Source organism: Pungitius pungitius, chromosome 3 (assembly GCF_949316345.1).
Source record: "Pungitius pungitius chromosome 3, fPunPun2.1, whole genome shotgun sequence".
Lineage (NCBI taxonomy): Eukaryota > Metazoa > Chordata > Actinopteri > Perciformes > Gasterosteidae > Pungitius > Pungitius pungitius.
This window is the reverse complement of record NC_084902.1, coordinates 2,550,837-2,578,663: the sequence shown is the minus strand read 5'-3', so window position 1 is coordinate 2,578,663 and position 27,827 is coordinate 2,550,837. Positions and strand designations below refer to the sequence as shown.

Below are 27,827 nucleotides of genomic sequence, written 5' to 3'. Positions count from 1 at the left end.
TGCATGAGATACAAATACAAAGTTTGAACATCCACACACACACACACACACGATAAAAACGTTGCACAAGTGTCTATACACACACACACACACACACATGCGTTTGCATTCCACTGTAATCATCTGCTCCCAGTGTAAAGCTCCCTTCCAGCAGGAGGGGGCTGATGACACCTAGCAGGGGAGCAACAGCTCCAATTAGCAACCCTGGTGTCTGTGTGTGAGCATGGGGTACGTGTGTGATGATTTTCAGAATACATTGTTAACACTTGATTTTCTTCCCATAAGGGGCCCCAAAAAGAGTGTGTGTGGGAGGGTTGGGGGTGGCGGGGGGGAGGCCTGTTTGATCTAATCAAAGTTGTAAAAAAAAAAAAAGGTTTTCTCAGCATGATTTATATCTCTGGGTTAATTTGCATTTGTTTGCTGTAATGACTGTTTCAGACTCGGGAACACAGAGGAGTCAAAGTCACAATAAATTATAAATATCACAACCTCACACCAGTGATTGGTGAGGAGCGCCGTTTCTGTGCATGCAATTAGCACAACTTCTATACACTGCATGGGAACAGAAGCTTTTATTTAATACTTGACCCATGTTGACACCAGCAACCCAGGGCGCATGTGCAGATTCTAATTAAATCTGAATAACTAAATGGCTGTTATTTTAAACGTGAAATCTAACTCAGCACTCCGACAGTTCGGAATAAGAATGAGCCGGTGGGATGAAAAGAGAGGGAGCGTTTGAGGGGTCATTTGAGTTTTACCCGTGCTTTGGTGCGGTTCTTGCGTTTCGGGACGTCCTCCTCGATCTCGTCCACCTCCAGCTCGTGAGGGAAATCCCCGACCAGCAGCTTCTACGGACGAGAGACGGACAGGGAGAGAGAGACAGAGAGACAGATGGACTGTCAGACAGAGAAGTTAGTTTCCTTTTCCCTCTTTTTCCCGTGAACTCGCACGTCTTCCTGTTGAGTATTTGCAAAATCCCACTGCAGGAAAATGTGTTACCATTTAATTGCAGTTACAGACTTGCTCAATTAAATGGGTGCAGCAAAAAAAATCTGCATTTTACCATCTACAGTATATGTCAGGTAATCAAGCAGCAGTGGCAGATTTCCCGATTCATAATCCTTCATACGAGTCAAGCTCCAAGAAAAACTCTGGATCCTACATCTCCCATCATGCAAAGCTGTCTGCAGGGCTGTCTGATCCTCGGTGAAGGAAAACAGCGAGGGAAGAGCTGATGAACTCGACGTTCTGGAGTGATTCCCGGGTGGCACAGAGTCCCGGATTAGAGGCCCGAACCTTTTCTCCGTTATGCACAAGGGGCCCCTCGTGAGGACCGCTCACTCAGGAGCGTTTCAGTTCCCGAGGGCGCTGCAGAAAGAGGCGGGTGGACTTCCCTCCTGAAACGTCCCTCAGCTGATCGCTCACGGGACTTACCTGTAAGACCCCCGAGCGGTAAAACACCAAGGACCTACAAACGCACGCTCGGAGAGCGAGGCAAAGAAACTAGGGCCGTCAACACAAACGCATTAATCTATGCGATTAAGCGGAGAACTGTGCAGTGGAATTTCTCCACGTTAGCTCCACGTTAGCCACGATGGCTGCTAGGCTAAGCTAGCTGGAAGAGTCGCTAGTTTAACATGTTACCACACGATGGAATTCTGTCTTCAGATGATCAAATGTATGTAGTATTGTGTTTAAAATAACTTTTCTAAAGTGACTACTCATTACTTGTAAGATTTTGTCTTAAGAAGAAAAACAAACATTCATTAAAAAGAACAGCAACAACATTCATTAATCGCTATTAATCGAGATTAATCAATTTCAAAATGTGCGATTAATTGGTTGATTTAAAAACAATCTATTGACAGCACTAAAAGAAACACAAACAGCCCGAGGCACAAACGGGACACGAGGAACAACGAAGCGCAGAAGAGAGGAACGAGAGTCTCACCTGACACTCGCTCATGGGCTCTTCTTCCTTGGTTTCTACCTTCTTGTCCAGGGTTTCCCCGGCGAGCAGCGACTCCAGAACGGGGCCGTCCGGGATGCCGCCCTCCTTCTTCAGGGACGCCTCGTAGTCTGGAGGAGGAGGAGGAGGAGAACAGAGACGTCTCGTTCCGAACACTTCATGGGGGGGGACCCTCTACGAGCCCGTCGTTACGTTACATTACATTACGTTACGTTACGTTATGTTACGTTAAATTACGTTACGTTAAATTACGTTACGTCACATTATGTTACGTTACGTTACATTACGTTACGTTACATTATGTTACGTTACATTACGTTACATTACGTTACGTTACATTATGTTACGTTACATTACGTTACATTACGTTACGTTACATTACGTTACGTTACATTATGTTACGTTACATTACGTTACGTTACGTTACGTTGTGTTACATTATGTACCCCAAATCTGGATTTCTCTCAGTTGTGAACAAAGCGGTGAGACATTATTTCAAAGTGAGTGGTGATATTTTCTGACCTTTTGAATTCATGGGAGTTCATTGGTCAAAGCCACAGAAGTTTATTTAAATACTCAATTTCACATTTCAAAAGATAAAAGATTAGCTTTTTGGGAATGTTTGTAAGAGAAAACATCTGCATTGACTGCTCTACACAAATTAACTGAATGTTTGATATTCATTTTCAAACGAGCATCAATCGCACCGCCACATCAGCGGTCAAAAAGGTATTAAACAACGTAATCAGTTACCGATCTTGAACTCGATCGGTACGAGCCGCGGATCCTCCAGGATGTTTAGCCGTCTCTTCTTGCGCCAGCAGCGGGCGGGATACGTGTACAACTGACCCGGAGCGTGACCTGAAAAAAACAACGGTTAGATGAACAGTCTTCAAAATGTCTACGCTGAGGCAGAGCAGAACACATCCGTACTGTGGTAGAGCAAAGCATGGTGGGAGGGACGGGGGAGGTTGACCTCGGAAGGACGTACATTTCTGAAAACAAATTTCAGGGAAAGTTCTTTGTCAGAGAGAGAGATTTCGGTCCAAACCACATAATGGAAAAGGCATCATTCTTTTGGACATTTGTTATCAGGAAACCTTGAATTTCGTACATGAATATGAATGGCTGGATATAAATAGTCTGTTAAGGTCCTGTGCATGTTTCCAAACCAAAGACTGTGAAATAAAATATATATATATATAATATAAAAAATATAAACTACTTATAGTTGGTTTGGGAAAATAATCAGCCTTGGTTTGGTTTTCAATTTGATTCAAAACTATTCTCTGCAAAAAAAGGTTGTAACTAGAAACTAACCAACAAATACGAGACTGACAGACACCAAGGTGAAGCCGAACACAAATGGTTAAAACACTCCTGCACAAGTGTGTGCACACACACACACACACACACAAACACACACACAGGCTTCTCTCTGGAGAAGTTGTGCCAGCGGCGTATCTTTGCCTACAGGGCCGTCTGATTCACTGCCAAAATACACCGACGTTACAGAGAGAGAGAGAGAGAGAGAGAGAGAAAGAGAGAGACGAGGAAACAACCGCTGGGGAAAGTTGCATCAAAAATAAAAAAAAGTTGAGCCTGTGAAAGGTAGGAGGCCTGAAAAGATGGGGAGGGTACGAGGGAGGGTTGAGAGGAAAAGGGAGACGAGACACAAACAGGCAGAGGAAGGGATTGAAAATGATAAATTAAATAATTTCGCTTCCTCAGCCAGCCTCTTCATCCATGACGGGGAAGGACACACACACACACACACGGACACACCTGGTCCGCGGTGGTTCTTCTCCATCCAGATGTAGCAGTTGCTCTGGGCCACGCCGGTCTGGGAGTCCAGGAAGGGGAGGCGCATGGAGCGCTCGGCGCACAGGCGGGCATTGTAGCTGCGACAGTGTTCGATGGCCTCCTTATAGAACTCCTCACCAAGACTGAGAGCACCGAGCACAGGAGGAGAAGGAGGTGGAGGAGGAGGAGGAGGAGGAGGAGGAGGAGGAGGAGTGAGAAAGGGAAGGGAGGGGAGGAAAGGTCAAAGGTGAAGGCCAAAGGATACCGTCCAACATTAGCTGGAGGGACGGGATGACAAAAGCACACTTGTGTGTGAGTCATAAAAAAGGGAGTTTCATGGACACGTGTGTGTGTGCGTGTGTGTGTGCTTAAACACACGTCTAAGGGTCGGTGCCTGTGTGTAAAGTCAAAAGGGGCATTGCCTGGTCAATCATGAGTAGTTGTGGTGTGTGTGTGTGTGTGTGTGTCCTATTAACCTGGGTCACAGCACAGCACATCTGGCAACTACACACTGTTAAAGCCACACACACACACATAGACATTTTTTACCGTGAGGACAATGTGCACACTCATTGCACTGGATTTTTCCCAACAAGTGTGAGTTTTATTAACATTCTGAGTAATATTCCCCCCCCCCTCTCTTACCTGTTCTTGATGACTGCTCCTCCAGATTGCCTGTAGGGAGAAGAAGAAAATGATAGATGTGTGGTGAGTCACTCCTTCTCTCCACTCTACCTTCTCTCAATCCCTCTCCACGTCTTTATTTTTTTGGATTCTGTATTTTTTCTTCAGATGTTTTGTTGTTGTTGCTTTAGCTTTCACACTCTTCCCATCCCCCCCCCCCCCCTGCATGTTCCTGTCGCACTTCTCTTTGTGTGTCTCCGGTTAATCACTCCTCTCTGGTGTCTTCACGCTGAGTGCAGACATCAAGGTCACTGAACCGACGGCAGACACAGGACACGCTAAACTGCAGCTACACACACACACACACACACACGCACACGCACAACACCGCGGTGCTGTGACGACAGCATCGTCACACAAAACAACTGTGCAGTTCGCTTTTTTTTTTAAATCTATGCAGTTACTGGCGCCTACATTACCCATGATGCAACTTGACTGACAGTCCAATGGGAGATCCGCGTAGGTAAAGCCAGAAAGAGGATGGAAGTGTGATGAGATTTTTTTAAATTCCACTAACACAGACTGTTTGTCCGATTTTAAATTTGTGTTTTCAACCGGCGGTGACTTCAAGGGACATCACATGAGGACGTTTATCCGACATGCGGCTCCCTCTGGAGCCACGACAGGTTTTGATCCCATCTCCAACACCTGGACATAAGGTCCAATGACGTCACAAAAGAAACTAGAAACTTGGATCAAATGAGTTGATGTTAAAAACTGTTTTTCAGTAATTACAAATTGATCCTGATGGATTCATTATGAGCCAATAAAATCCAGTGGGAAAATGATATGATTTTAAAAGCAACAGAATTTCCCAGAGGTGTGGGTGGTGCAGGCAGGCAGGCAGGCGGAGGCAGGACTCAGAAACAGAGTTCCAAAAAAGTATTCTTTAATAAGTCCAAATCCAAAAAACCACAAAATAAAACAAGACATGAACCCAATCCGTGAGAATCTGCACCAAATCTAACCGGATGAATCCTGACCTTTTTGTTGAAATCTGTGCATTTGAATCATTGCTTACAAACAGGCGGAAAGTCAACAAGCTGGACTGAAAGCCTCCTTGGCTGAAGAACATATTGAAAATCCAACACAACACACACTCTGAGGGACAGACGGAGCAGATAATGATCTCTGAGCAGCTTTAAGGCAAAATTAGGTCTGAAAAAGATGTGACTATTCGACAAGACGCTCAGGAACGGAAAGAGGATTATTTACACTTTAATATCCTCCGACTGGATTAAAGCTTGTGAAAGTGTCAACCACAATCAACTGACCCCAGTGGGACACGAGGACAAATTGAACTCCGGAGAGGACTGGCCACTTGTGTGTGCGTGTGTGTGTCTGTGTGTGTGTGTGTGAGTGTGTGTGTGTGTGTGTCTTCAAACCCTTCAAAGCCTCCTGAACCAGTTCTGCAGCCAAGCGGGTCCCATCGCTGGACGTGTGACATTTAAAGTGTGTGTGTGTGAGTGTCGTCTCAACAACGCGTGTCTGTGCAGCTCGGGGGGGCACGTTGGGGGCGTTTTTTTTTGTTTTTTTTAATGGTTGGCGTTGGAGGCCCCCCCCCCCCCCCCCCCCCCGCCTTCGGTCACCTGGTGTCACCCTGCTTCAGGTTTGCAACGATGACTAACGGAGCAGAGGCCCGTCCACAGAGAAGCACCCACTGCGGATCAAAAGTCAGCTCTTCGCCCGCAGAAGCTCGGCCCGAAATGAAGAGGCCGCCGTTCCCTCAGACACAATTACACCTACTCTTTGAATGGCCAATACCAGCCCCCCCCCCCCCCCCCCCCCTCCATCGACTTCGTTCCTCTCTCCTCTCCGAGCCGGTTCCCCTCTCTCGATAATAAGTTGACAGCTGTAGAAAATGGCTTCTTCTTTCAGTTTTTTTGGGGTGCTCCCAATCTCATTATACTGCGATAGGAGAGCTGCATGACTGTTTGCCTGCTGCTCGACACAGGGGGAAGATTACAAATTGATCCTGATGGATTCATTATGAGCCAATAAAATCCAGTGGGAAAATGATATCACTCTCCGAGTGGCGGCGGCGGCGGGGGGGGAGGGAGATATATACGCAGAGAGAAAGTTGGGCGAAGGCGTGTGAAGAAAAGACGGGGGGGGGGGGGAAACGAAATGTGAGAGAAGGAAGGAGAAGGAGGGAGAAGACTCTGCAGCGGGAGGGCAGGGCGACCTGTGAACACTTCATCTTTAGCTCCCTGTCCATTCAAAGGGGGGCTGACGGCCCGTTTTTTTTTTTTTTTTTCTGGACCGTGAAACCCTTTAATTAGCTGCAAAACGGCCACCGGAGAAAAATCCGACTCCCAACATCAATTTGTAAAATAATAATGTTCAGCTCTTGGAGTTGATTGAGAAATCACAGTGAAGATGCGGCGGCACCGGCAGGAAGGAACGTGATCCACATTCCTGCAGAGGCAGATCTCCCACTGTGCAATAAAAAACATGGTGGAGTTTATCTCGGCTCATTGCGGCCAGTGATTGGAAGTTACCACGTCGATTTACCAAATGAACATTGAACACTTGTGATATGAACTCGTGTTCACAATGTTTACTGAGGCAATACGTCCACTCGGGAGCAGACTCCCACACAATCAGAGCTTTACATTACATGTCGTGATTATGATTGGCATCAGTATTCCATATGACTTAGTTCTACTACCAGTTGCTGCCACATTGCTGTTTGAATTGAATTGTACGTGCTCACTTGAATAGTTCGGCATGGTGAGTAATGCACACACAAGTGTTTGTTTGTTTGTTGTTCTCTAAAAGGTAGGTGCCTTATCAACGTAGTATATATTGCTATGAAGTGAAAAGGCATTTTTTCCAAAGAGTGAAACTGTTTTTTTAATGACATTCTTGGATATTATTGACATATTATTATTATTGTGGAGGGAAAGGCCTGTGGCCTACCAAGCAAGCAGCTGAAGACCACAAAGAGAGGCGTCGACTGACCTAAGTGTCAATCATCAAACCACAAAGCCAATGAAGGAAAGCCATTATACACAAAAAAACACACACACACACACACACACACACACACACTGTGGGCCTCATTGTGCATGAAAACTCATTTTACAATTCCGATAATTTGAATTTCCATTATCCTCAACATCTCTTTAAATGGCATGTTTGTTCCAGCTATATTTCACACTAATGAACGCACACAGACTCCCGAGCGCGCGCACACACACACACACACACACAAAAGCCAGCAGCTTTAGGAAATAACTGGCAGAGCGCCAACCCTCCGACACACTGGAGCTGACTACCAAAAACGTCCAGGCAGACACGACAGAAATGACAATCGCACAGGCCTGTGCTGTGCAAGGGCACGCGGGACATCACTGAGGACACCTGTGCACATGCATGTGCACGCACACACACACACACACGCGCGCGCATAGCAATGCAACAAACAAAGCATAAATACATGCGCTTGTATTTACGTTAAAAAAAGGGGATATTACTATGCATGCATGCACAGGCAATATATACAATATCATGAAGCTCCAAGCGCACACACACACACACACACACACAAACCAAATGAAGATTGAATGAAGAAAGGGAATGAGAGCGCCTTGAGCATGTGGTCTATGTGTGAATGTGGATCCTTAGCCCACATTGCCTGCACTATGCAAACAGCCGGGAGGGAGAGGCCTTCATGGGCTGAAGAAACTGGGAACAGTGGGATTACAAACACACACACACGTTTGTGTCTCTGACAGGCGGCATGCAGCATTCCTAAAAAGCAAAGCCAGGCCATGGTGGGGACGCTATTGTCTGAATAACCCCCCCCCCCCCCCCCCCAGTCCCGCCCAGCAGAGGCCGTCCGCTTCCGCACACACAGATTCTCAGTTCAGTATATATTCTCAGTGCTTCTACACACTGCTAAAACACACACACACACACACACACACACTACAGGTCACGTTCTTGTGGTTACGGTGCAATTAACCAAACCAATTAGCTGGTTCCTTGAACCAATAGAGAACACAGAGGGCTCCCCCTAGAGGTGAAAATGCATCATTGAAAATAAACTGATGAGGAATATAAGGAAATCATTTTAATTACTCCGGAATTACCACAAACCAAAATCATGAACATCAACAAAGGATTTCATCTGAGCGGTGGAGTCCAACCATGTGACCAATGAGGTCACTAAAGTGGGAGAAAACAAAGAAGTCTGAATGTAAAAGCATCTGCAGATTGTACGGGAGGGATCTTACGCTGTGGATTTGTTATGCTGTGTGTTTGTGCATGTTTGGTTGTGTGTATGCACGCATGAGTGTGTGCGTGTGTGTGTGCGTTGGTGTGTGTGTGCATGTGTTAGCTTTAAGCCTCTGAAAACACTCGCCCCTCCAGACCCAAGTCTGTACACCTGGCCGACGCACCTGTCTCATCCTCCATTGTCCATCTGTGCAGTTTCTCACAGTCACTCACACACACACACACACACACAACAACACATTGGTGTAGTCTGTCCTACGGAGCTTTGTGTGTGTGTGTGTGTGTGTGCGCGCAGTGGAGAACGGTCAGGATGCCTACTACTGTACTGTTCCTCCCCTCCCCCCAAACCCACCCTCCATGGCTGAACTCAACAGATTAAACTATGCAATATAACCCTTACCAATCCACCCCTCCTCCCTCTCCCTACCCCGCCTCTCCACCCCCTCCCCCTCCACCCTCACCACCCTCAATTCAATTTCTTCTCATCCTCCCTCCCTCCCTCTCTCTCTCTCTCTCTCTCTCTCTCAAATAGTAATGATTTGTCTTTTTTCGCTCTTCTACCATCTCTGTGCATGTGCCCATGATCACATTTTCCTGTTTTTCTGAAGATTGCTCGGCTGCAGTATATATATATATATATATATATATATATATATATATATATATATATATATATATATTTGAGTACTACAATGCTTTGGGGAAGGCTGCACATGCACAAAGACACACATGCACACACACAAATGCCAAGCAGAGATGCTATAATAATATAATTTGAAGGGAAAACTTTACACATTGGAGTACACACACACACCAATGATGTACCGTTACAAACAAAAAGGTACAGATACAAATTGTTGCTTTTGTGCGTGTGTGTGTGTGTTTGTGTGTACGGAGTGCATGTCAGTCTCAAGACAAAGAGGCCACACACTGTCCGTCAGTGACAGACAGAGAAATGGACAGACAGCAGTGTGTGTTTAAGTGTGTGTGTGTGTGTGTGAATGTGTGAGTGTGTGTTTGTGTGTGCGTGCATGTGACAGAGTGTGTGCAGAAGCAGACGTCTGCCACACAACCAGCTGGAAATCGTCAGTTTGCTGGATTTGCTGTCACAGCACTGCATCTGTGCACTTGTCTGTGTGAGGTTGTGTGTTAGTGTGCATGTGTGTGTGTGTGTGAGTGTGCATGTGTCTACGATTGCCTCTTTGCATATTTGAACAGGACGTGAGATTTGACACACACACACACAGTGCGGAGGGCAGACAGCGGCATGTCGGAGGTTTGCGATACCTGCTCTATGGGATTTTAATGAAGAGTTGCGTGTCATTTCCTGTGTGTGCGTGCGTGTGTCTCCCTCGTTGTCCGCTGGGTGTGGTTACCTCGGAGTCACTATAAATCTGTGAATCATGGACCTCTCTGAGTTCTTACTGATGCAAGTGTGCGTGCACGTATCCGTCTACGAAACATACGCCTGCACCTCCTCATCGGTGCATTTAAGTGTGTGTGTGTGTGTGTGTGTGTGTGTGTGCATGCATTCCTGGTCTGTGTGTGTGTGTGTGTGTGTGTGTGTAGCTAGCTGCAGTGTGCATTGAGGGCAGTACATCAGCACTCAAAAAAACAACGCTTTCAACGAACTTAATAAAATCATGGAAATGATTTGCACACTATTTTATTGATTCTTTGAGCATAAAGAAATTATGTTGATACGACTTGATGTATTTGAGTAGGATCAACTTAATTTATTATGGTTGGTTCAACGCATTTTCTTGGGTTGTGTCAAACTCAAATGAATACGGTTGGTTTGACTAATGCCACATTAGTAAAATGTAGGCTAGTCAATGAAGTTAGACCAACCCAAATTATTCAATTTAATCCTGCCCAAGAAAAATAGGTTGGACTAACTCTAATAAATTACGTTGATCCGACTTGAGTATATTATAGTGAACCAACTTAATTGCTTATTGCTTAAAGAAAGCAGTTAAATTATGTTGAAATACTTTCCATGATTTCGCTATAGTAATACTAAAAATGTTAGTGTTAACATTTACCCTGAACCACAACTAAAACTAAGTTTTAACAAAATATACAACTGTTTTGGCTGGAAACAAGACAAATGAGAGATGTTGCAATACAACTGTATTTCTCAAAGTAGGCACTGAATAATGTTTTAATGAGCAGCTTCTCTTATAAACATACATATCAAAACCTTTTCTCAACTTTCTATGACACATACACAATTAAAATACATTTTTGAAAGTGCTAACAGTGGTTATTAGTGCAGTCTTGACCTGAACTCTGAAGACTTTGTCTTTGTACAAACATCCCTCTTATCCTCTTACATTCACAACATTCATCTTAAAGACTTGTGATTACTTAATTAATGCACTGGTGAACACGCAGGAATACAGAAAATAATAAACACACACAGAAGTGTCTAATCTGCTTTAGCCATCATAATGTGTCTAACGGGATAGCTTTATTTTGAGAGCTTGTCCTTTTATGGATAGTTTGTTTGGGTCTAGTTCCATTATTATTTTCTGCAGAACTTCAAAAGTATACTTGAGCTCTCGAGGGTAGCTCAAGTTGAGAGCATACACAAGCGCAAGCAACATTGACACTGCAAAGGGTACATTTCCCAACTCGCTCAGCACTTCCACCCCCTCCAGAATGACTCCGACTTCATCTGGGTCATCACTGGGCTCCGCTCCTTCTTTTCGAATCACATGGATCGCAAAGACTGTCTCCGCCATAGCTGTTTGACTGCTTTCAATATTCTGTGACAAAACAGTTAACAAAAGCAATCATTTTTCACTTATGTGCATTACATGCCATTTTTATTGCACTATTTTACTGTATAAACAGCTATCAATAACTTCATTCACATTAGGGCTTTCAAAGAATATTCTATATTCAAATAGTTGAAAACAACACTAAGAAGTTAAGTTGGGCCAACTTAATCGTATTTGATCTTACCCAAGTAAAGATAAAGGTAAATGAACATACCGTGTATTCCTTCACCAGCTTCTCTGGATCTTCGTTCAAGTAAACACATAGACCTTTGAGGACGCATTCTCGTCTGACGTCAATGCTGGCAGTCTAAGTATGCAGATAAAATAACATTAGGAACACCATCTAAACCAACCATCTTATTAATCACAATGAGTAACCATGCAATATCAGTGTGTAAATTAGTATGTGAACCCTTGGGATCCAGGGGTGTTAGCAACAAGTGCAGACGACCAATAAAGGCAACAAGTAAGTAAACAAAATACAAAAGTTCTACGAGTAGAATAGCCTCTCTTTAACTTTTCCATTGTCATCATACCTGGGTTATGGGTACCATGATGCTCTTGATCTTTCTCCCTTGAACTCCACTTTTCTTGGCATACACCTGGATCAGGTTTTCAGAGTACAGATCCAGCTGGGAGAAGAACTTTGACTGCAAATTGATTGTTGTGATTCTCTTGAATTCCAGGAGACTTGTAGTGGGATGGTGTAGTCAGTGAGGTTGATCCAAGACACACTTTGGGGGATAGCAGACACAGGACACTTTTGCAGTCAGAAATTGCTGCAATAAAGTCAGATAGAACAATCAATTAATATTCATGGAAGTTAAGGCCTCCTAAGTCAGTGACGCGCGAAAAACTCCCGGTTGTTGTGACGCATCAGACCAGTGTGCGGGGGCCGGGTGGCCAGAGCGGAGCCAGCCCATTGACAGTACCCCAATGACAGTACTGTACTTTGAAATGTGGAATTAAAATGGAAATGGAGATTTGTCTGGTTTGATCAATCATTATTCTAGATAAACTGCATGCTATACATTTTTATATGTATAAATATATATACAGATCGCTCCAAAATAGCGTTTGCCTCCGGCGGGCCGCGGAGAAGCCGCCTTCGGTATAACTGCGGCGGAACGGCGGCTGGCCGTCCGGGAAACGAAGCGGTTGCCGCTGGCGGTGCGCCGGCAAACGTGTTTGCGATTACGCTATACTGTCGCTTCTACTGCCTCTGGAGAACCGCCGATGGTCCGCCGACTCATTGCTATCTTTCTATCTATGAGAGTCGGTAAAACGGCCTGCTATATTTGCCGCGCGCAGCTATTGGCCATGTTCCAAACTAACGTTAGCTACCGTCAATATATATATATATATATATAATGACGGTAGTATTACTCTTAGTAAATGAAACGTGTGCTTAGTCATTTATTGTCATTCAAATTCAGCAGTAACGTTAGCGCGCTAATGTAACCCTACAAGGAGTATGCTAACGTCATTAAGTCAACGTTAGCTAGTCGTGAACACCTTATAATATATTGCTAAAACGTTACCTCGTCATTAACAATAGCTCACTGTTCACCATTCACATTGGTAGGTTGCAAAAAGGAGTGACGTAACGTTATATAAGCTAACACGACATTGCTAGCCATGCGCATGGGGACTTTACCCTTTTTAAATGTAGTAAAAAATAACACTACATAAAAAATAGCATAAACAGAACAACGAGCTAAGATATGAAGACATTAATGCACGTATAATTGTTTTACTTTTAGAAGGATGGTGATGGATTTCTGCTTACCTTTTCCATGTGCGGCCAACGGTGTATCTTCTTAATCTGGTTCTGACGAAGACTGCCTTCGCCTTGGTTTTCGCGGTCATGCCTGGCTACTCGATTCTCTCAGTTAATCGCAATATGAATGGATCTAATAAACGTTACGTTTTTGAAGTTCATGCCAATCCTACATGACTGAATCACGTTCACATTGAAAACATTAATGAATATCGTTCATTCTACATGTTACACATTAGTAAATGTAACAACCAGCCAATATCCTTTTTTTGAGTGAGGGTAAGGCAATCTGCCTCCAAACAGCTCCTTCAGGTGAGATTTATCACCACTGCACTTGGCCTCTTATTATGGCGATGGATTCCCTACCTCTGTATCTGGATGCACGTGTGAGTGCATGTGTGTGTGTGTGTGTGTGTGTGTGTGTGTGTGTGTGTGTGTGTGTGTGTGTGTGTGAGTGTTTTCTTAGACCCCTGAGTCTGTATCCTTATTAAAGTGCTGCGGAGGGAAGCAGCCATTGGTTTGTGTTGACTCCACCCTCCCCAACTCCTGATAGAGATCCAGTGGACACGCACACTGGGAAAAATATAAATGAGGAATGACAACAGAGAGGAAATAACACTGAGGAGAGGAGAGAGATTCGGGTTGATTAATTCTCGCTCCGCACCTTTTCCATTTGGACTACAGGTTGCGTCCAAACCAAACTACAAATTCCAATTTTCCTTGGTGGAAAACACGCAGGGTCCCAAAGCAGTGAGCTGACTGACAGTCAGTTAGCACTGGAGAAATAGGTCATATATCTAAAAATACTTATCTATGTCTCTCTCTCTCTCTCTCTCTTGCTCTCTCTCTCTCCTTCTAAAAACACACACAAAGTAAAACAGATAGAAAGTCTAAATAAGGGGATGATGAAAGGAAAGAAGGAAAGAAATACCCCTAAAAACCATCAGACCTCGGGCTCAGCCCATCTCATTCGAATGAGGAGAACAACTGGGAGCGAGAAATGGAAGGAGAGAGAGTGCAACTGTGTGCGCTTCCCGTTGTGTGTGTGCGTGCGTGCGTGTGTGTGTGTTTGTGTGTGTGTGTCTCCGTACGCACGGGTGATGCCGCCCAAATGAGCGAGTGAGGGAATGAAAGGGAGAGGACGAAAGAGAAAGAAAGACGTGGAAGTGGATGTTTGCACACACACACACACACACACACACACAGACACACACAGCCGGTTATTACATGGAACTCATTTAGCTCGGCTCACTCAGGCAGGGCAGGAATAATATCACATCGCCCCCCACCACAACACCACGGCACGCCATTATCTACATCCCCCCCCCTCAACCGGCACAAAGAAGTCACGCCAACCGCCATTTTTACCATTTCTGACACCTGTGCCTTCGCTGGGATTGTCGTGGAGCAAAAATCCCCCCCACTGGTTGGGTTTAATCGCAATAACATGGATGGAAATGTAGAATGTGGTGTGAATGGTGGACTGCAAACACCCTCTGACAGTAGATGGTTGAAATCCACAGCAAATTTGTGATTTAAAGGGATCTGACTAAAAGCAGAAAGACTTTCCTTCAGTGCGTTTTGCTGAATATCAAATAACTGACATGCTTTGATTCACAATGTAAAGGACCATGGTGGGGGAGAAGGGTGGGGGGGGGGGGGTGTTCAGGGGGGGTTGGGGGTTGAGGGTAAGCGACTCGGAGGGCTCGGATGGTTTGAGGCCGAACAGCAGGAAAATGGAAAAGAGAGAGCGAGCGACACAGAGGAGGAAATGGCTGAACAAAAGGGAGATGGAGAAAAAGAAGAGAAAAAAAAGTGATGGATGGAGAAAGTGATGAAGAAGGAGGGAGGGGGACGAAAGGAAGAGGGGGGGGGAGCAGGGGTGATGGGAGGACAGGGAGGAAAAAAGAGGAGGGGTGGAAGGGGGGTGGGGGGGGGGGTGGTGGAAGCAGAGGAGAGATTAAACGAGTCTCTAATCCAGCAGAGAGAGGGGGGGGGGGGGGGAGAGAGGGAGACCTGGTGGGGAAACGCACAGAAGGTTGGAGCCACTGATTCGCTTCTGCACACAAATACCCCCCCCCCCCCCCCCCACCACCACTGTACTTCCACGCCACTGCAGGCTCACTCCACTCCACACTCGGGTGACGGCCGTGGAACGCGTCCCGCTGAAACATCTACTGAATCGATTCCAATTAATTGCAGTGATTCACCGAATTCGGGGGTTGGGGGACGGGGGGGGGACGGGGGGGCGGGGGGGGGTGCGTGGGGGGGACGGGGGGGCGGGGGGGGGTGCGTGGGGGGGACGGGGGGACGCCGGCGCCGTCGCGTCCTCGGCCGCCCTGCGCGATGTGGAGACCGTGCACGTCACTCCCGTCTCTGCTGAATGGCCCCTTTTTAATTTGCCACCCTTCTAATGGCGAGTTTGTATGTTAATTAGCGGCCCTGGTCTCGGCGTGCGGTCACCGTTCAGCTTCATTGTTGCGCGTGGAGTGGGCTGCTCGAGGGACGACGCGGTGTGCCAGCATCCCCGCAGGTCCGCATCTGGCCCCCCAATGTAGCTTCTTTGTGGGGGCTTTTCTTCTTCTTCTCCTCTACTTCAAATCAATGCTTCCACTGGAAACAGGACACAGATGCACTGTTGGCCACCGGCTGTTTTATTCTTAAATTATTTACGTACTTTCATTCTAATCATATTGTATTTTCCTCTACCCCCCTCTCTGTCCTGGTACATACACATGCATATATAGTAAATCAGCCCGTTTAATCCCCCTGACACCAGAGGAGGCCTCCTGTGGGACTAATCCGGCCTCTGCATCGGATGAGCTTCCCTGAGAGCAGAAGAAGGTCCCACGTGACGGCCCTCACGCCGTCCATCCACCTGTCCACTGCTGTCCCATCGTCACACCACGTCACCGGATACCAGTTTATTGGAGCGTTGTTAAACCTCCAAATTATTCATCCCGAATCTTTCTCCCGCTATCGTCTGGATATGTACGAAGAGTGAAATGCATTTGGGCAAAAGAAGAAAAGAAAGAAGAAAAAAAACACACTGAAATACCATCACGGCACAATCACGGCAGCACACAGTTGTCCAATCAGTTTGATTCCAGTTCCCTCTCTGCTGCGAAGTGCTCTTCAAAGCGCGCGCGCACAGGGCACGCGCTCATGGAATTGCACGAAATGTCGCCTGTGTCTGCGTCTCAGACAGAGAGAGAGACAGACAGGTCTGTGCACTGCTCACGTGAAACCTGTGCACCATCCGGCGTGCACGCGCCCCTGTTTGTCTCTTCTTCTTTTTTTTGCACACTTTTCTTTGTTTCAAACTGCCTCAGCTGCATGTGTTGTGTGCTCAGTCCTCGGCTGTATATGTGTGTATTAAAGCTATTGTGGTGCTTCTTTGTGTGTGTGTGTGTGTGTGTGCGCGCGCGTGTGTGTGCGCGTTTCGGCCCGATCCCTGGAAGTACCCGCTGACAGAGGCACATCAGCCACCTTTTTGGCCGGGAGCCCACGCGGGCAGGAGGCGTCTGCATTCCACTGAAACCAGCCTCAGAAAAAACACACACACACACACACACCACAAAAGACCCCGCCCCCCTCGACACACACACCAAAAAATCCTGCACAAAGGGGATTATTACGGGAGAAACTTAACGGGAAATCCACCCGTTCACAGACCCATTAGTTGAATGAAATGCACGTTAAGTGTAAACCGCCGGACTGAATTTAGATTTTTATTATGGGCTGTTTAAAAAAAAATAGGCGCTAGAGATAAAAGCAAATCCCGCCTGCGTGTTTACCTCGGATCGAACGTTTCCGAGGGGTCCGGCAGCGAAGGGGAACCCTGCGGCCACGGAGAGCCTCGTCCCGCCTACCTGTTTACCCCCCTCTGCGTCCCCCCCCCCAAAAAAAATGCGCTCACAGGTACGCCGGAGCCCTGCCGGCTCTCCGCCGCTCTCTATTCACCGCGAGCTTGGCTGGCTACGGGGGCAAGAGGGACGCACCGGGTCACCGGGATCTACCTCCAGCATTCCTCCATATCCCCGGTGGTAATATGAGCTGCATCGGCGCGCACAATAATTCCCTCGTGCAAAAGAAAAATAATAATAATAATAAGACAGCCCCCCCCCCCACCCTCTCCGCCGCCCCCCTCCCTCCGTCAGCTACAAATCTAACTTTTCTTTAAGGCGGCTTCGCGTCGGCTGACACGATCTCTCTCTCCCCCCCGCTGGATGCGTTGCGTGTGCAGATGTGTTGGTGATCGTGCCCGAGGAAATATCCGTGAACGTGCCGTTCTCCAAAAAGCACTGACAGCATGCACAAGCACCAAAAGAGCGCAAACGCTCAGCAGACGTGTTGTACTCACGATTTGAGGGGGTTCTGCACCGCTGTGGCCATTTTGATATAGTATGATAGGAATGCAACACCGCAGAGCTCGGTATTGTACATGTAATGTAGCTGCTATTCCAATTTCATTCATTCTCTGGGGCTGCGGCTGGAGCGAGCAGCCAATGGGAGGCGCGAGCGCCCCGTGACAGCTTTGGGGAAGTGTAGTTCTTTACGCATGTCAACACGGGACACGCGGAAGGGAGGCGCACTACAAGTACCAGCGGGGATGGCGGTTTAAGTGGACCCCCGGTCCCGCCTCGGACTTGTGAGAGCAAAGCCATCCTCCAGGTCTGAATTCATTTAAATGTGTGTGTGTGTGTGTGTGTGTGTGTGTGTGTGTGTGTGTGTGTGTGTGTGTGTGTGTGTGTGTGTGTGTGTGTGTGTGTGTGTGTGTGTGTGTGTGTCCGAGGAAGCCAGCTTCTCCTATGCATTGTTTCCCAGGCTGGATGAGGATGATGATGATGGTGAGATGATGATGATGATGATGATGATGGGCGAGGTTGAGTCTGCCCTGGTCAGTCCTAAAATTGCACCACATGATGTAAGTGGCAACTTGATGAGAAGCCTCATTTGAGCCCGAATAAGGAGAAAAACACGATAAACTATTCCCTTACTTATTATAGGATACAAACAAAGTACTCAAATATATATGTATTTACAAATTCGGAATAGGGTCAGCCTAATTTTCTAAAACATGCGGCCAACTCAATTATACTAAAGAAAACATATACAAATATTATTGACTACTACGCTTTAATTACAAGTTTATGCTAACTATTTTAAGGCATATAAACCTTATTGTGGTATCATCTTGATAGAGCCACGGTTAATCATATATTATCTGTGCGAGGTAGCCCTGCACTGAGTATCTTTAATTATTCATTAATCAGGAGCGATGGGTTTGGAGGAGGCCTATAATTGATTGCTTCAGACGATTGTCTCTCATGGATGAGACCGCAGAAAGGCTGGGACCCTCTGTCCTCACCTCTCCATCGTTGCATTCCTCCAAATTCCTTCTTTAAATTCTTTGTCAGAATACCCCCCCCCCCCATCCCCGCTAGGAAGGAAGGAAGGAAGGGGGGAAGCAAGAAAGGAAGGTTGGATGGAGCTCACCCACGACTGGTTGAGCAGTCATGCTGGAATTTCTTCCTCCATGTCCCCTTTGAAGCAGTGGCGTCGCTATAAAGCCATTCAATGACATGTGATATTTATAGATCTGTGCTAACAAATATTTAATGAACATTAGCAAGCAGCTCTAACATAGCACCATGGCTCAAATAAAATACTCTCTGCCAGTTCAACAAACACTTTGATTCACTGTTGCTGTTCTCATGAGTAAATCACTGATTTAAACAACTCAGATTTTTCATCTTCATACAGCCTTGTGAAACAAAACTATTGACAGTAATTGTATGTACTTCTCATAAAAAATAATAAAAAATAAATCTTAATAATACCGACAGAATTTCTGAATCTGTTAAGTAATCATATCATTTAATGTTGCTATTTTTATCCTGCGAATCCTGAAGTTTGTTGACCCCCAGGTGCTTTGTCGTTCCACCATCTGTCCACAGGGCAGCGCTGTCCTACCAGACACGACGCTGACCCAACCTACGCACAGTGCGTCTGACGTCACTTCCTGCCCGCTACTCTCCTCCCGCTGCGTAGGCGGGCAGCACACGCGCTGTTGTTGTGATTGGTGAGACGGAGAGGAGTCATGTTGAACTTTCGTTTTGTTGCCTTCTCTCCGTCACAATAATATGTTTTGAGTGACTAGACAGAGATGTCCGAAATACTGATGAAGGAAATGGACAGCATCACGATAAAGGCGGAGGAGGTTGGAGACGGTGGACGGAGCTTCCTGCTGGTGGACGAAGAAGAAAACCTCCAGGTGAAGTTAGCTAACGTCTCCCGAGCTAGCTGATGCTAACGTTAGCTACTAAGCTGCGAAGAACAGGAACAACACACAATTGGAGGCCAACAACTGTCATTTGTCCCGATGTTCACAGTTACAGCACCGTTTGCGTTATTAACGTAGAACACACCGAGCTAAAGTCACGCAGTGTTATTTTTTTGTTTACTTATGATGACAGATGAAACAATAATAAATAGCCGTGTTTAGCACGTAGCCTGGACGTGTCTTTGTTGACACGGTGCTCGCAGGAGAAATGAAAAGGCGCAAGGTCTTGAAACACCGGGGGGTGGAGCCGCACACGGGTTCCTCTTTTTGGGAACTCCCAGGTGAGTCACACTGGCCAGCTGACCCGCAGGGAGGCACCTTCCCGCGACGTTGGCGCAGGAGTACAAAGTGCAGGCGGTGTTGTGCTTTGTGTCCATGCAGTCTGGGACGTGTTGCACAACTGGTTTGGTCCTTTGTGTCAGCGGAGCTGTGGTCATGAATAAAGTCTCTATTTTTAAAGATTTCGGACTCAATGTAGCTTGTGTATAAAGTGGTGTTTTTCAACGTTATTGTGTGTTGATGCTCCTCCGTTTGATTCACCGTCAGCAGGGGTCCCGCTTAACTACCCGGCAATACGTCTTTGTCTCCATGACTTTTCACATTTCATCTCCTCCCCCCCCACCCTCACAAGGTCCGCGACGAGTCCGAGTTTGTGGACAGACTCGGCTGCGGGGACGTGGCGGGGGTCAAGGTCATCTCTATCTTTGGCAACACCGGCGACGGCAAGTCCCACACCCTCAACCACATCCTGTTTGGCGGCGAGAGCGTGTTCTACACCTCCAAGTCCCCCAACTCCTGTACGGTGGGAGTGTGGGCAGCGTATGACCCCACCCTCGGCCTGGTCTCCCTGGATACCGAGGGCCTGCTGGGGGCCGCGGCCAATCAGAACCAGAGAATGCGGCTGCTGCTGAAGGTAGTTTTAGTGGTCGATGGTTGGTCTTTGGGGGAAAAATAACTGATCGCTGGGTCTATTTACTCTAACCAGTAATGTAACAACACTCAGTTTAGGGGTTGTTTTGGGTAATTGCGAATTGAGCTTTTTTTTTTTTGTGGGCAGCTGGTTTCAAGAGAGGGATGCCCACATTAAGTGTATACACCTGCAAATGGGAAAAGAATCAGAAGTATGTGGGGTCTTACCAGCTTCTCTGCATTGAACCAAACATGCATGCATTCTTTAATTGATTTCCTCACACAATTAACGTCACATGCTGACGTCTTTTAAGTTGTTTTGGGTAGTAAAGATATGACATAAGACTTCATTGTCATATGTATCTACTCCCTTCTTTTCCAGGTGTTGGCCGTGTCTGATATCGTGGTCTATCGTACGCGGGCCGAGCGCCTCCACAACGACATGTTTCAGTTCCTGAGCAACGCCTCGGGGGCCTACCTGAAGCACTTCACCCCGGAGCTGAGGGCCCTGTCCAGCCGCTGCGGCCTGGACGTGCCCCTCTCGTCTCTTGGTCCAGCCGTCATCGTCTTCCAGGAGACGACGCACACCCAGTTACTCGGCTATGGTACGGCTGGGGGAAAAGCCCGATTCTGCAGCCCTCTGCGGAATGTTCATATTGATGAGTTTAGATCTCTTGTTCATTGTGTCCAAGGAGAAGGTCTTCACCTCTTTTCTCCCTTGTAGATTCCAAGGGGGCCGGCCATGCCGACACGCTGCTCCAGAAGCGTTTTCACGATCTGGGCTTGGGGACCGAGGCCTTCAGCTCGGTGCAGTACGTCGGCACCCAGACCATCACGCCTCCGACTGACTACAGCAGGCTGCTGGAGGCCGTCGGGCAGCAAGTGAAGAACACTCACACACGCTCCCCCCGCCAGCCCGGGATAGTGTTCCACGCACTGGATGTGAGTGGCGTTCTATAGAAAAACAAGTCGAATTTGAGACAGACAGTTTTTGTCTTGTGGTCTCTCACCTGGTTTTATGTCCCCCATCATCCTCTGCTTTCCTCTACCACGTCGTCAGGCCCTGAGTGAGCGTTTCTGTGGAGAGCTGTCGGACGATAAGATGACCCCGTTCTCCTTCTTCCCAGACGAGTACTTCACCTGCTCGGCCGTCTGCCTCAGCTGCAAGTATGTCACTAAAATCATTTGTCAGCTGTTTACGTAAAGACAAAATCATCACAATTCTCAGCGCTACGTTGTTCAGTGCTCCCAAATCCCCTTTTTCTTGTTTAGGATTATTTTTAAATTAATGTGAAATTATAATATAGCAAATTCTGATACCCTATCAACCAGTATTTTGTTTTTTTTGTGGCAGGTGGTACACAAGGCTCCAAAATATTGTTTTCAAACAAAGTCTGGCAAAATATAGTTTTAAATTCTTAAACCTTTTCTAGTCATCTGTAGCGGTTATTTTCATAATTTTATTTGGAAATAAAAAATGATACAAACTAAATATGGTTTTAATTCCCACCCTTATATATATATAATATATATTGCTGTGAAAACATCTCCTTTCACAAAACTGCATTTGAATGCATCATTCTGACGTAATAATGGACATTTACTGAATGCATTTCACTGAGCACAGCATTAATGTGTCATCATGTAATTCAATAGAACTTCTTTTAACGTAAGCTCTTTGTTCTCCCAATGAGACATTTAACCCACTGTTAAACTAATTAATCCGCCATGCTTGGGGGGTTGATCCGTCCTGATCACGGATCAGCTGCGTCCTGTCGCACCCTCGACACATGGAGCCGGGTCGCACTGACAGTATTTTCCACTCTGTCCTCGTCTTTTTTGGATGAAAAGCTTGAGCGGCCACATGTGTCCTCTAGTCCTTTGCGTCGTCACAACAGTTTAACAGCGTTAGAATTCTATTTTTAAGCGTCTTAAATGTTGTCTGGTGCAGATGTTAAGCTGCTTCCTTCTTACTGAACCGTGTCTTTTTTACTTGGCACATTCCTCCTCTTCGATATTTTCCAAATGCAGTTAAAGGTTTTTATTGCCAGATGGAAACATGAAGTCTGCCAGTTGCCTCTGGCTGAATAACGCATTAGGAATCTATTCTCTGAAAGCAGAAATCGGTTGTTGTTCTTCTGGATGTCTTCCCCTAGTGGGACGCATACAACATACAGTGAAAGACCACGCATGTGGGGGGGGGGGGGGTTGGTCCATCTCTGACTCTGCTCTGAAACGTTTGGCGCTCTTTTCTCGTCTCCAGCGTTCGCTGTAAAAACGGAATGAACCATCTGAGAGACCGGGTCCCCCACATGGCCGATGGACTGTGCCAGTACGTACACCAGTTCAACAACAAGGTCCTCATCTGTAAGGTAAGACCGCTCACGTTTCAGCAGGTTCACGGGGGGGGTTTCAGCTCTTCACCTCGACCATAAGTAACACGCGTCGCGTGTCTCCAGAGGTGCTACGAAGGAGGCAGAGAGGTGATCGTCCTGCCCAAGACGTCGGCTTCCACCGACAACCCGTGGTTTGGGCTGGCCAAGTACGCCTGGTCAGGGTACGCAGATGTGCACACACACACACACACACACAAAAACGGCTTACATCCGCTCACCATGCGCGTTGTACCCCCCCCCCCCCTCCCCTCTTCTCAGATATGTGTTGGAGTGTGCCAGCTGTGGTGTGATCTACCGCAGCAGGCAGTACTGGGTGGGGAACCAGGACCCTGAGAGCGGCGTGGTGCGATCTGAGGTCAAACATGTCTGGGAAGGGGTGAGTACTCCACCCTTCTTCTCTGCCTCCGGGTCACTGACTGCTGAGGTCCTTGCTTTGGCCCCGGTGGATGAGATTAAGAGTTATTGTGCCTCCAGACCGGATCGTTGTGAAAACTGATAATACAAATAATAAATAATTTTATTGGGATTAAAATAGCAGCGTTTTGGGCGGTTGAGCTTTTTAACCACTCACCACAGCCTCAGAAGGAATTCATTGACCCCCTTTTCTCTCTCGTTTTTTTTGGTCGTCCCTCTTTCAGTCGGACACCTTTCTGACCAACCACCAGAACGCCGCCCAGAGGGTCCTGGACGGGATGAACTGCGTCATCCAGTCCGTGTCCGAGTACAGCACCGGGCCCACCAAAGCGGTCGCCGCCTGGGTCACGGACCAGGTGGCGCCGCCGTACTGGAGGCCCAACGCAGAGATCACTGTGAGTACGAAGAGCCAAAGGGGCTGAGACAAACAACAGACACAGATGACAAGGACTAAATAATGCCCCCCCCCCCTCAGGCCTGTCATGGCTGTCGGAAAGTGTTCGAGGAGGCGGAGAGGAAGCACCACTGCCGATCGTGCGGCGAGGGCTTCTGCCACCCCTGCTCCAGCCACAGGATGCCGGTGCCAGAGAGAGGCTGGGGCAGCGCCCCCGTCAGGGTGTGCAAGGCCTGCTACCAGCAGGGGGGGCCGGCAGACACCAACAGCCAGGGTAACAGGCCTTCACCCAGCGATAAAGCGTCTTAGACCTTTCATCTGCAATTTCAAAGCTTTTCTAACCCTCGTGGATGTCAGATTTTGTGCGTTAAAATGTCCGTGACAACATACAAATAGTGTGTACCGTCTCTTCTCCTTTAGTGTGTAAGGTGGAGCCTCGCGGGCTGATAGCTCGCAGGGTGACGGAGGTGGCCCAGTCGACACTGGACATGGTCACGACCGCCGTGGACTACCCGCTCTGTGAGTCACTGCAGCTATAATATATATATAATATAATCAGAGTCTCTGTGCTGTATTTGTAATTGACAATTTTACAGTTTTTAAAAAGTGGGGTGTTTTTTTGTCCTGTTTGCTTACGGATACAGTCATGAGTTAACAAATAAGCACTCTAGGGATTCAAACAGTAAACATACGTTTCAAACTTTTGGATTCCTAAAAATGTGTGCATCCTTCCCGCCTGCTCCCCTCAGGCTTTGTGAAAGACGTGGCTCGGCCGGACTACTGGGTGCCGGACCAGGACATCGCCCGGTGCCACCAGTGCTCCAAGACCTTCACCCCCATCATGTCCAAGCACCACTGCAGGGCCTGCGGACAGGGCGTGTGCGGCGCGTGCTCCGCTCGCGTCAAGCCCGTGCCCTCCCGGGGCTGGGACCACCCGGTCCGGGTGTGCGACGGCTGCCACGCCCGCACCGATGTCCTGTGATGAACCCGGCGAAGACCCCCCTGAAGGCCCCCCCCCCCCCCCCTCGGCCCGGAAGAGACGGGTCGTCGGGAAGGAGCCGGTTCAATCGGGTGCTGCCTTTGGGATCCGCTTCACATCTCATTCGCCTCCCTCGGGCCGCGAGGTAAAAACTCAACGCACCTCTTCTCAATCCGCGCTGTAACGGCGGAGCTTTCACTCCCGACTGTGGTCGTCCTCCTTCAGTCCTTTTGGGTCAGTTTTCAGGTCGAGATGAAAAGGTGGCGAGAACGCGCGAAGGGGACGCTTTTCAAAGGACCGAGCCGCTGCAGAGCGCTCACAAAGGTGGAGCTTGTTTTAGGTGATTCTGTCCTCTAAGTCTCTCTGAGGTATGAATGAAAGCACAAGTGCCTTTGTGGGAATGGTGATTCCCATTTCCACAGCTCATCAGAATTCTTCTGTATGTGCAATAAGTCATGAGATTATGTGCCTACTTAGAGAGCAGAGTAATGTACAGGCTCGCTGGTCTAACTCTTACAGATGGGTCCACAGCGGGGGGGGGGGATAGGAAGAGGAAATCTTTAGCACAACACATCACAGACATTCCAATGCATGGGCATACGTGTGTTCTGATGTAATGAGGTTATTGTAAAAAGTTGAAATGATGTTGCGCCTCTGAAGCTTTCTTAATATTTACTGAATGCACCTGCACTAGACGGCACACTCGTGTGGATGGAAACTTACAAACGTCAAAAAGAAATGCATTTAATCTGTGTATAAATAACCGTATTGTTTTTATTTTTTTCTTTCTTAAACCCGGCTCATCTATGAATCTATTCCACTGTTCTTTCCTCCTCCTGTCTTATCTCTTCATAATAATCATGCTTTATAAATGGGTCACATTGAAAGACAATATGGTAATAACACGATAGTAACTGTCAATCAAATAATGACAAATCTGCTAAATAAGTCCGATGATGAGGCTGAAATCTGTAGATACATTAGTTTATTTTCCCTGCAGGATGCAGACTTACTGTTTGATGCTTCACTAATAGAAATATGTTCTTCCCTGAAACAACCTGTATGTGGATATTGTATTAATTAGTACCTCTGTTTTGCTTTTCTTTAAAGTAATACATGTCAGGGGGTTATTTGCAGCCGGATTAAAAAGTTTCACCCATATTCCGCCTGGTGGAGTGATGCCTGCGTTTTATCTGCGTCTCACTGGCTCCGAGCTCTCTTACTTCCTTTTGACCTGAACGCGTCAGACAGCAGGACAGGTGGCCGTTACACACAGGTGTGCTTCTTCCTCCCCCTCCCCCTCTCTCTCTCTCTCTCTCTCCCTCCCTCCCCCTGTCTCTACAACGTCTGGTTGAAGGTTATCAGCGCTCTAATGGACAGCTGACTAATATCCCCGAGGCTAATGACTTAAGCCTCCCGGGACTGATGCACAGAACGCCAACGTGGAGACGTCAGAGCGAAGGACCTTTAAAGTTACGGACGTCACATAAAGAGGGGATGAGGTCTATGAAAATGATTTGAAGCGATGAGAACGAACACTACGGGAAGAGGTAGAAACCAGTACACTGCGGTCATTAATTCCCTCGAATCCTCTGGTGCTTAAAAATCGCAAAATGTATCTGAATTTGTGATGTTTTAAGGTAAACACCTCACGCTCCTCCATTATATGAATCAATATCACGCTGTTTTAAAACGCTGTTTTATTCTTAATTCAAAATGTCATAGTAGGTCATGAAGAAAGTAATTCTTTACTATGCCATGAAAATTTCATTGAAAATAAATTTCTTTTAAAAAACAAGTCATTGTATCCACTAAAATGTCATAAAATATTTAATTGTAAAGTTTGTTTTACTATTGTAGTAAATGATTCAAATGGCTACTATTGATTATTTCATCAAACTAAAAGGATATAGATTATTAGTAATTTTATTGAACTTTATTAGCTACAAGCCTCACAAATATTCTGGATAATATCTGTAAAATCTCTTTGAAATTCCAGTTCAAAACCCTTTGATGGCCATCGTCATCAATTGTTGAGTGAAAGAAAAAAGAATCCGATCAGATGAAAATTCTGCAGATAAACAAGAATTGAGGAGCCTTTGCTTCATCACAGCTGCATGAAATAAGGTGTTTGTGTTGTCCTGCCTCCCCATGGGGGGGCGCTAGATGAGCACAAATACTCTGTCTGCGCCATAGGAAATTCTACATATGAGGCCCAAGGGGGGGGGGGGGGGCTGTCCTATTAGAAGTGAGAAAATGTGCCCCCCTCTTTGCAACCAGAGTCATTCAAGTTCAATGTCGCCATTAGCAACGCTCACACCACAAAAAGATGGTGCAGAGAAATGCATTACAGCGCTGGAATCCTCGGGGGGGGGGGGGGGGGGGGGGGGCGTTACCCGGGAGTCACGTGTGAGGCCCCCGCGCAGGTGACCCCGGCCCCGGACATGATCGCGTACGCGTGTGTTTTGTCTGCAGCGATGACATCACAAGTCATGATGAACGAGGGCTCTGCAGTGATGTCATTCCAAAGGGAGACAGGCTTCATGGACACGTCAAACTGGGGGAGACGCAGGTCGTGACCGACCCGTCATCTGCGTCCCCTGAAAGGCCCGCCAGGCCCCCGCTCCGGCACGCCGAGAGGCTGCTGAGTGACAGCTGCAGGGGGGGATATGGGGTGGGGGGTGGGGGGGGGGCGGTAGCTGACAACTGTGCGAGTGTGTGTGGACTCTGGTCTCCGCCAACCGTCTGTTATATAAGCATCTTCAGATCTACAAGTTACCATCCGACGCAACTGACCCTAGAGCCACGAAATGCAACGGGTTTGGTTTGGGGGGGGGGGGGGGGCGTTTTCTTTGCATCACTTTGTCGAGGTTAGGTTTGACATTTGACAAGTACAAGAGCTCTTTCTCCCCATTTTAACGCTACATCAATGATTGCATGCTGATTGTGTTTAATTTTTTGATTGTGTTCACTTTGCACCATTTGCATTTTTTTTCTTCCCTAGCGACATTAAGAAAGAAATGTAAAATTTGCTTCCATCCACAAAAATCCCAATTTCACTGAGCTAAACATTCCACGTGTTCCATGAGGTGTTGTCATAAGACAGCTGAGTGTGTGTGTGT

The 27,827-nt window shown here is 47.0% G+C and overlaps 2 protein-coding genes and 1 long non-coding RNA gene across 3 annotated transcripts in view; 1 reads left to right on the top strand and 2 right to left on the bottom strand.

The window, feature by feature from the left end:
- Nucleotides 1-17,919, bottom strand: part of dpf1 (double PHD fingers 1) — a 27,408-nt gene extending 9,489 nt beyond the window's left edge. The window contains 7 exon segments of the mRNA XM_062561628.1: nucleotides 762-851; nucleotides 1,955-2,082; nucleotides 2,726-2,833; nucleotides 3,758-3,918; nucleotides 4,421-4,450; nucleotides 17,631-17,680; nucleotides 17,682-17,919. Coding sequence (XP_062417612.1) covers nucleotides 762-851; nucleotides 1,955-2,082; nucleotides 2,726-2,833; nucleotides 3,758-3,918; nucleotides 4,421-4,450; nucleotides 17,631-17,680; nucleotides 17,682-17,744 — 630 coding nt within the window. The 5' untranslated portion in view covers nucleotides 17,745-17,919.
- LOC134126972 (uncharacterized) lies at nucleotides 10,696-13,373 on the bottom strand. Its single transcript, XR_009955903.1, has 4 exons — nucleotides 13,277-13,373; nucleotides 12,024-12,266; nucleotides 11,702-11,794; nucleotides 10,696-11,472 (listed from the first exon to the last, which is right to left on the bottom strand). It is a non-coding gene; the product is annotated as an uncharacterized LOC134126972 (long non-coding RNA).
- A 1,308-nt stretch (nucleotides 17,920-19,227) lies between the features above and the next one.
- si:ch211-11n16.2 (zinc finger FYVE domain-containing protein 1) lies at nucleotides 19,228-25,866 on the top strand. Its single transcript, XM_037470258.2, has 12 exons — nucleotides 19,228-19,544; nucleotides 20,245-20,526; nucleotides 20,905-21,127; nucleotides 21,247-21,464; nucleotides 21,583-21,689; nucleotides 22,786-22,894; nucleotides 22,982-23,079; nucleotides 23,177-23,294; nucleotides 23,557-23,727; nucleotides 23,808-24,000; nucleotides 24,147-24,245; nucleotides 24,476-25,866. The coding sequence occupies exons 1-12, from the start codon at nucleotides 19,437-19,439 to the stop codon at nucleotides 24,706-24,708; spliced, it is 1,959 nt and encodes a 652-aa protein (XP_037326155.2). The 5' UTR covers nucleotides 19,228-19,436; the 3' UTR covers nucleotides 24,709-25,866.
- The last annotated feature ends 1,961 nt before the right edge of the window (nucleotides 25,867-27,827 follow it).

Excerpts from the sequence above, each read along its gene's own strand:
- si:ch211-11n16.2 (XM_037470258.2), top strand. The coding sequence starts at position 19,437 with ATGTCCGAAATACTGATGAAGGAAATGGACAGCATCACGATAAAGGCG. Across the intron at positions 21,465-21,582 it reads TAGTGTTCCACGCACTGGAT|GCCCTGAGTGAGCGTTTCTG; the intron begins GTGAGTGGCGTT and ends CCACGTCGTCAG. Across the intron at positions 23,080-23,176 it reads GCCAAGTACGCCTGGTCAGG|ATATGTGTTGGAGTGTGCCA; the intron begins GTACGCAGATGT and ends CCCTCTTCTCAG.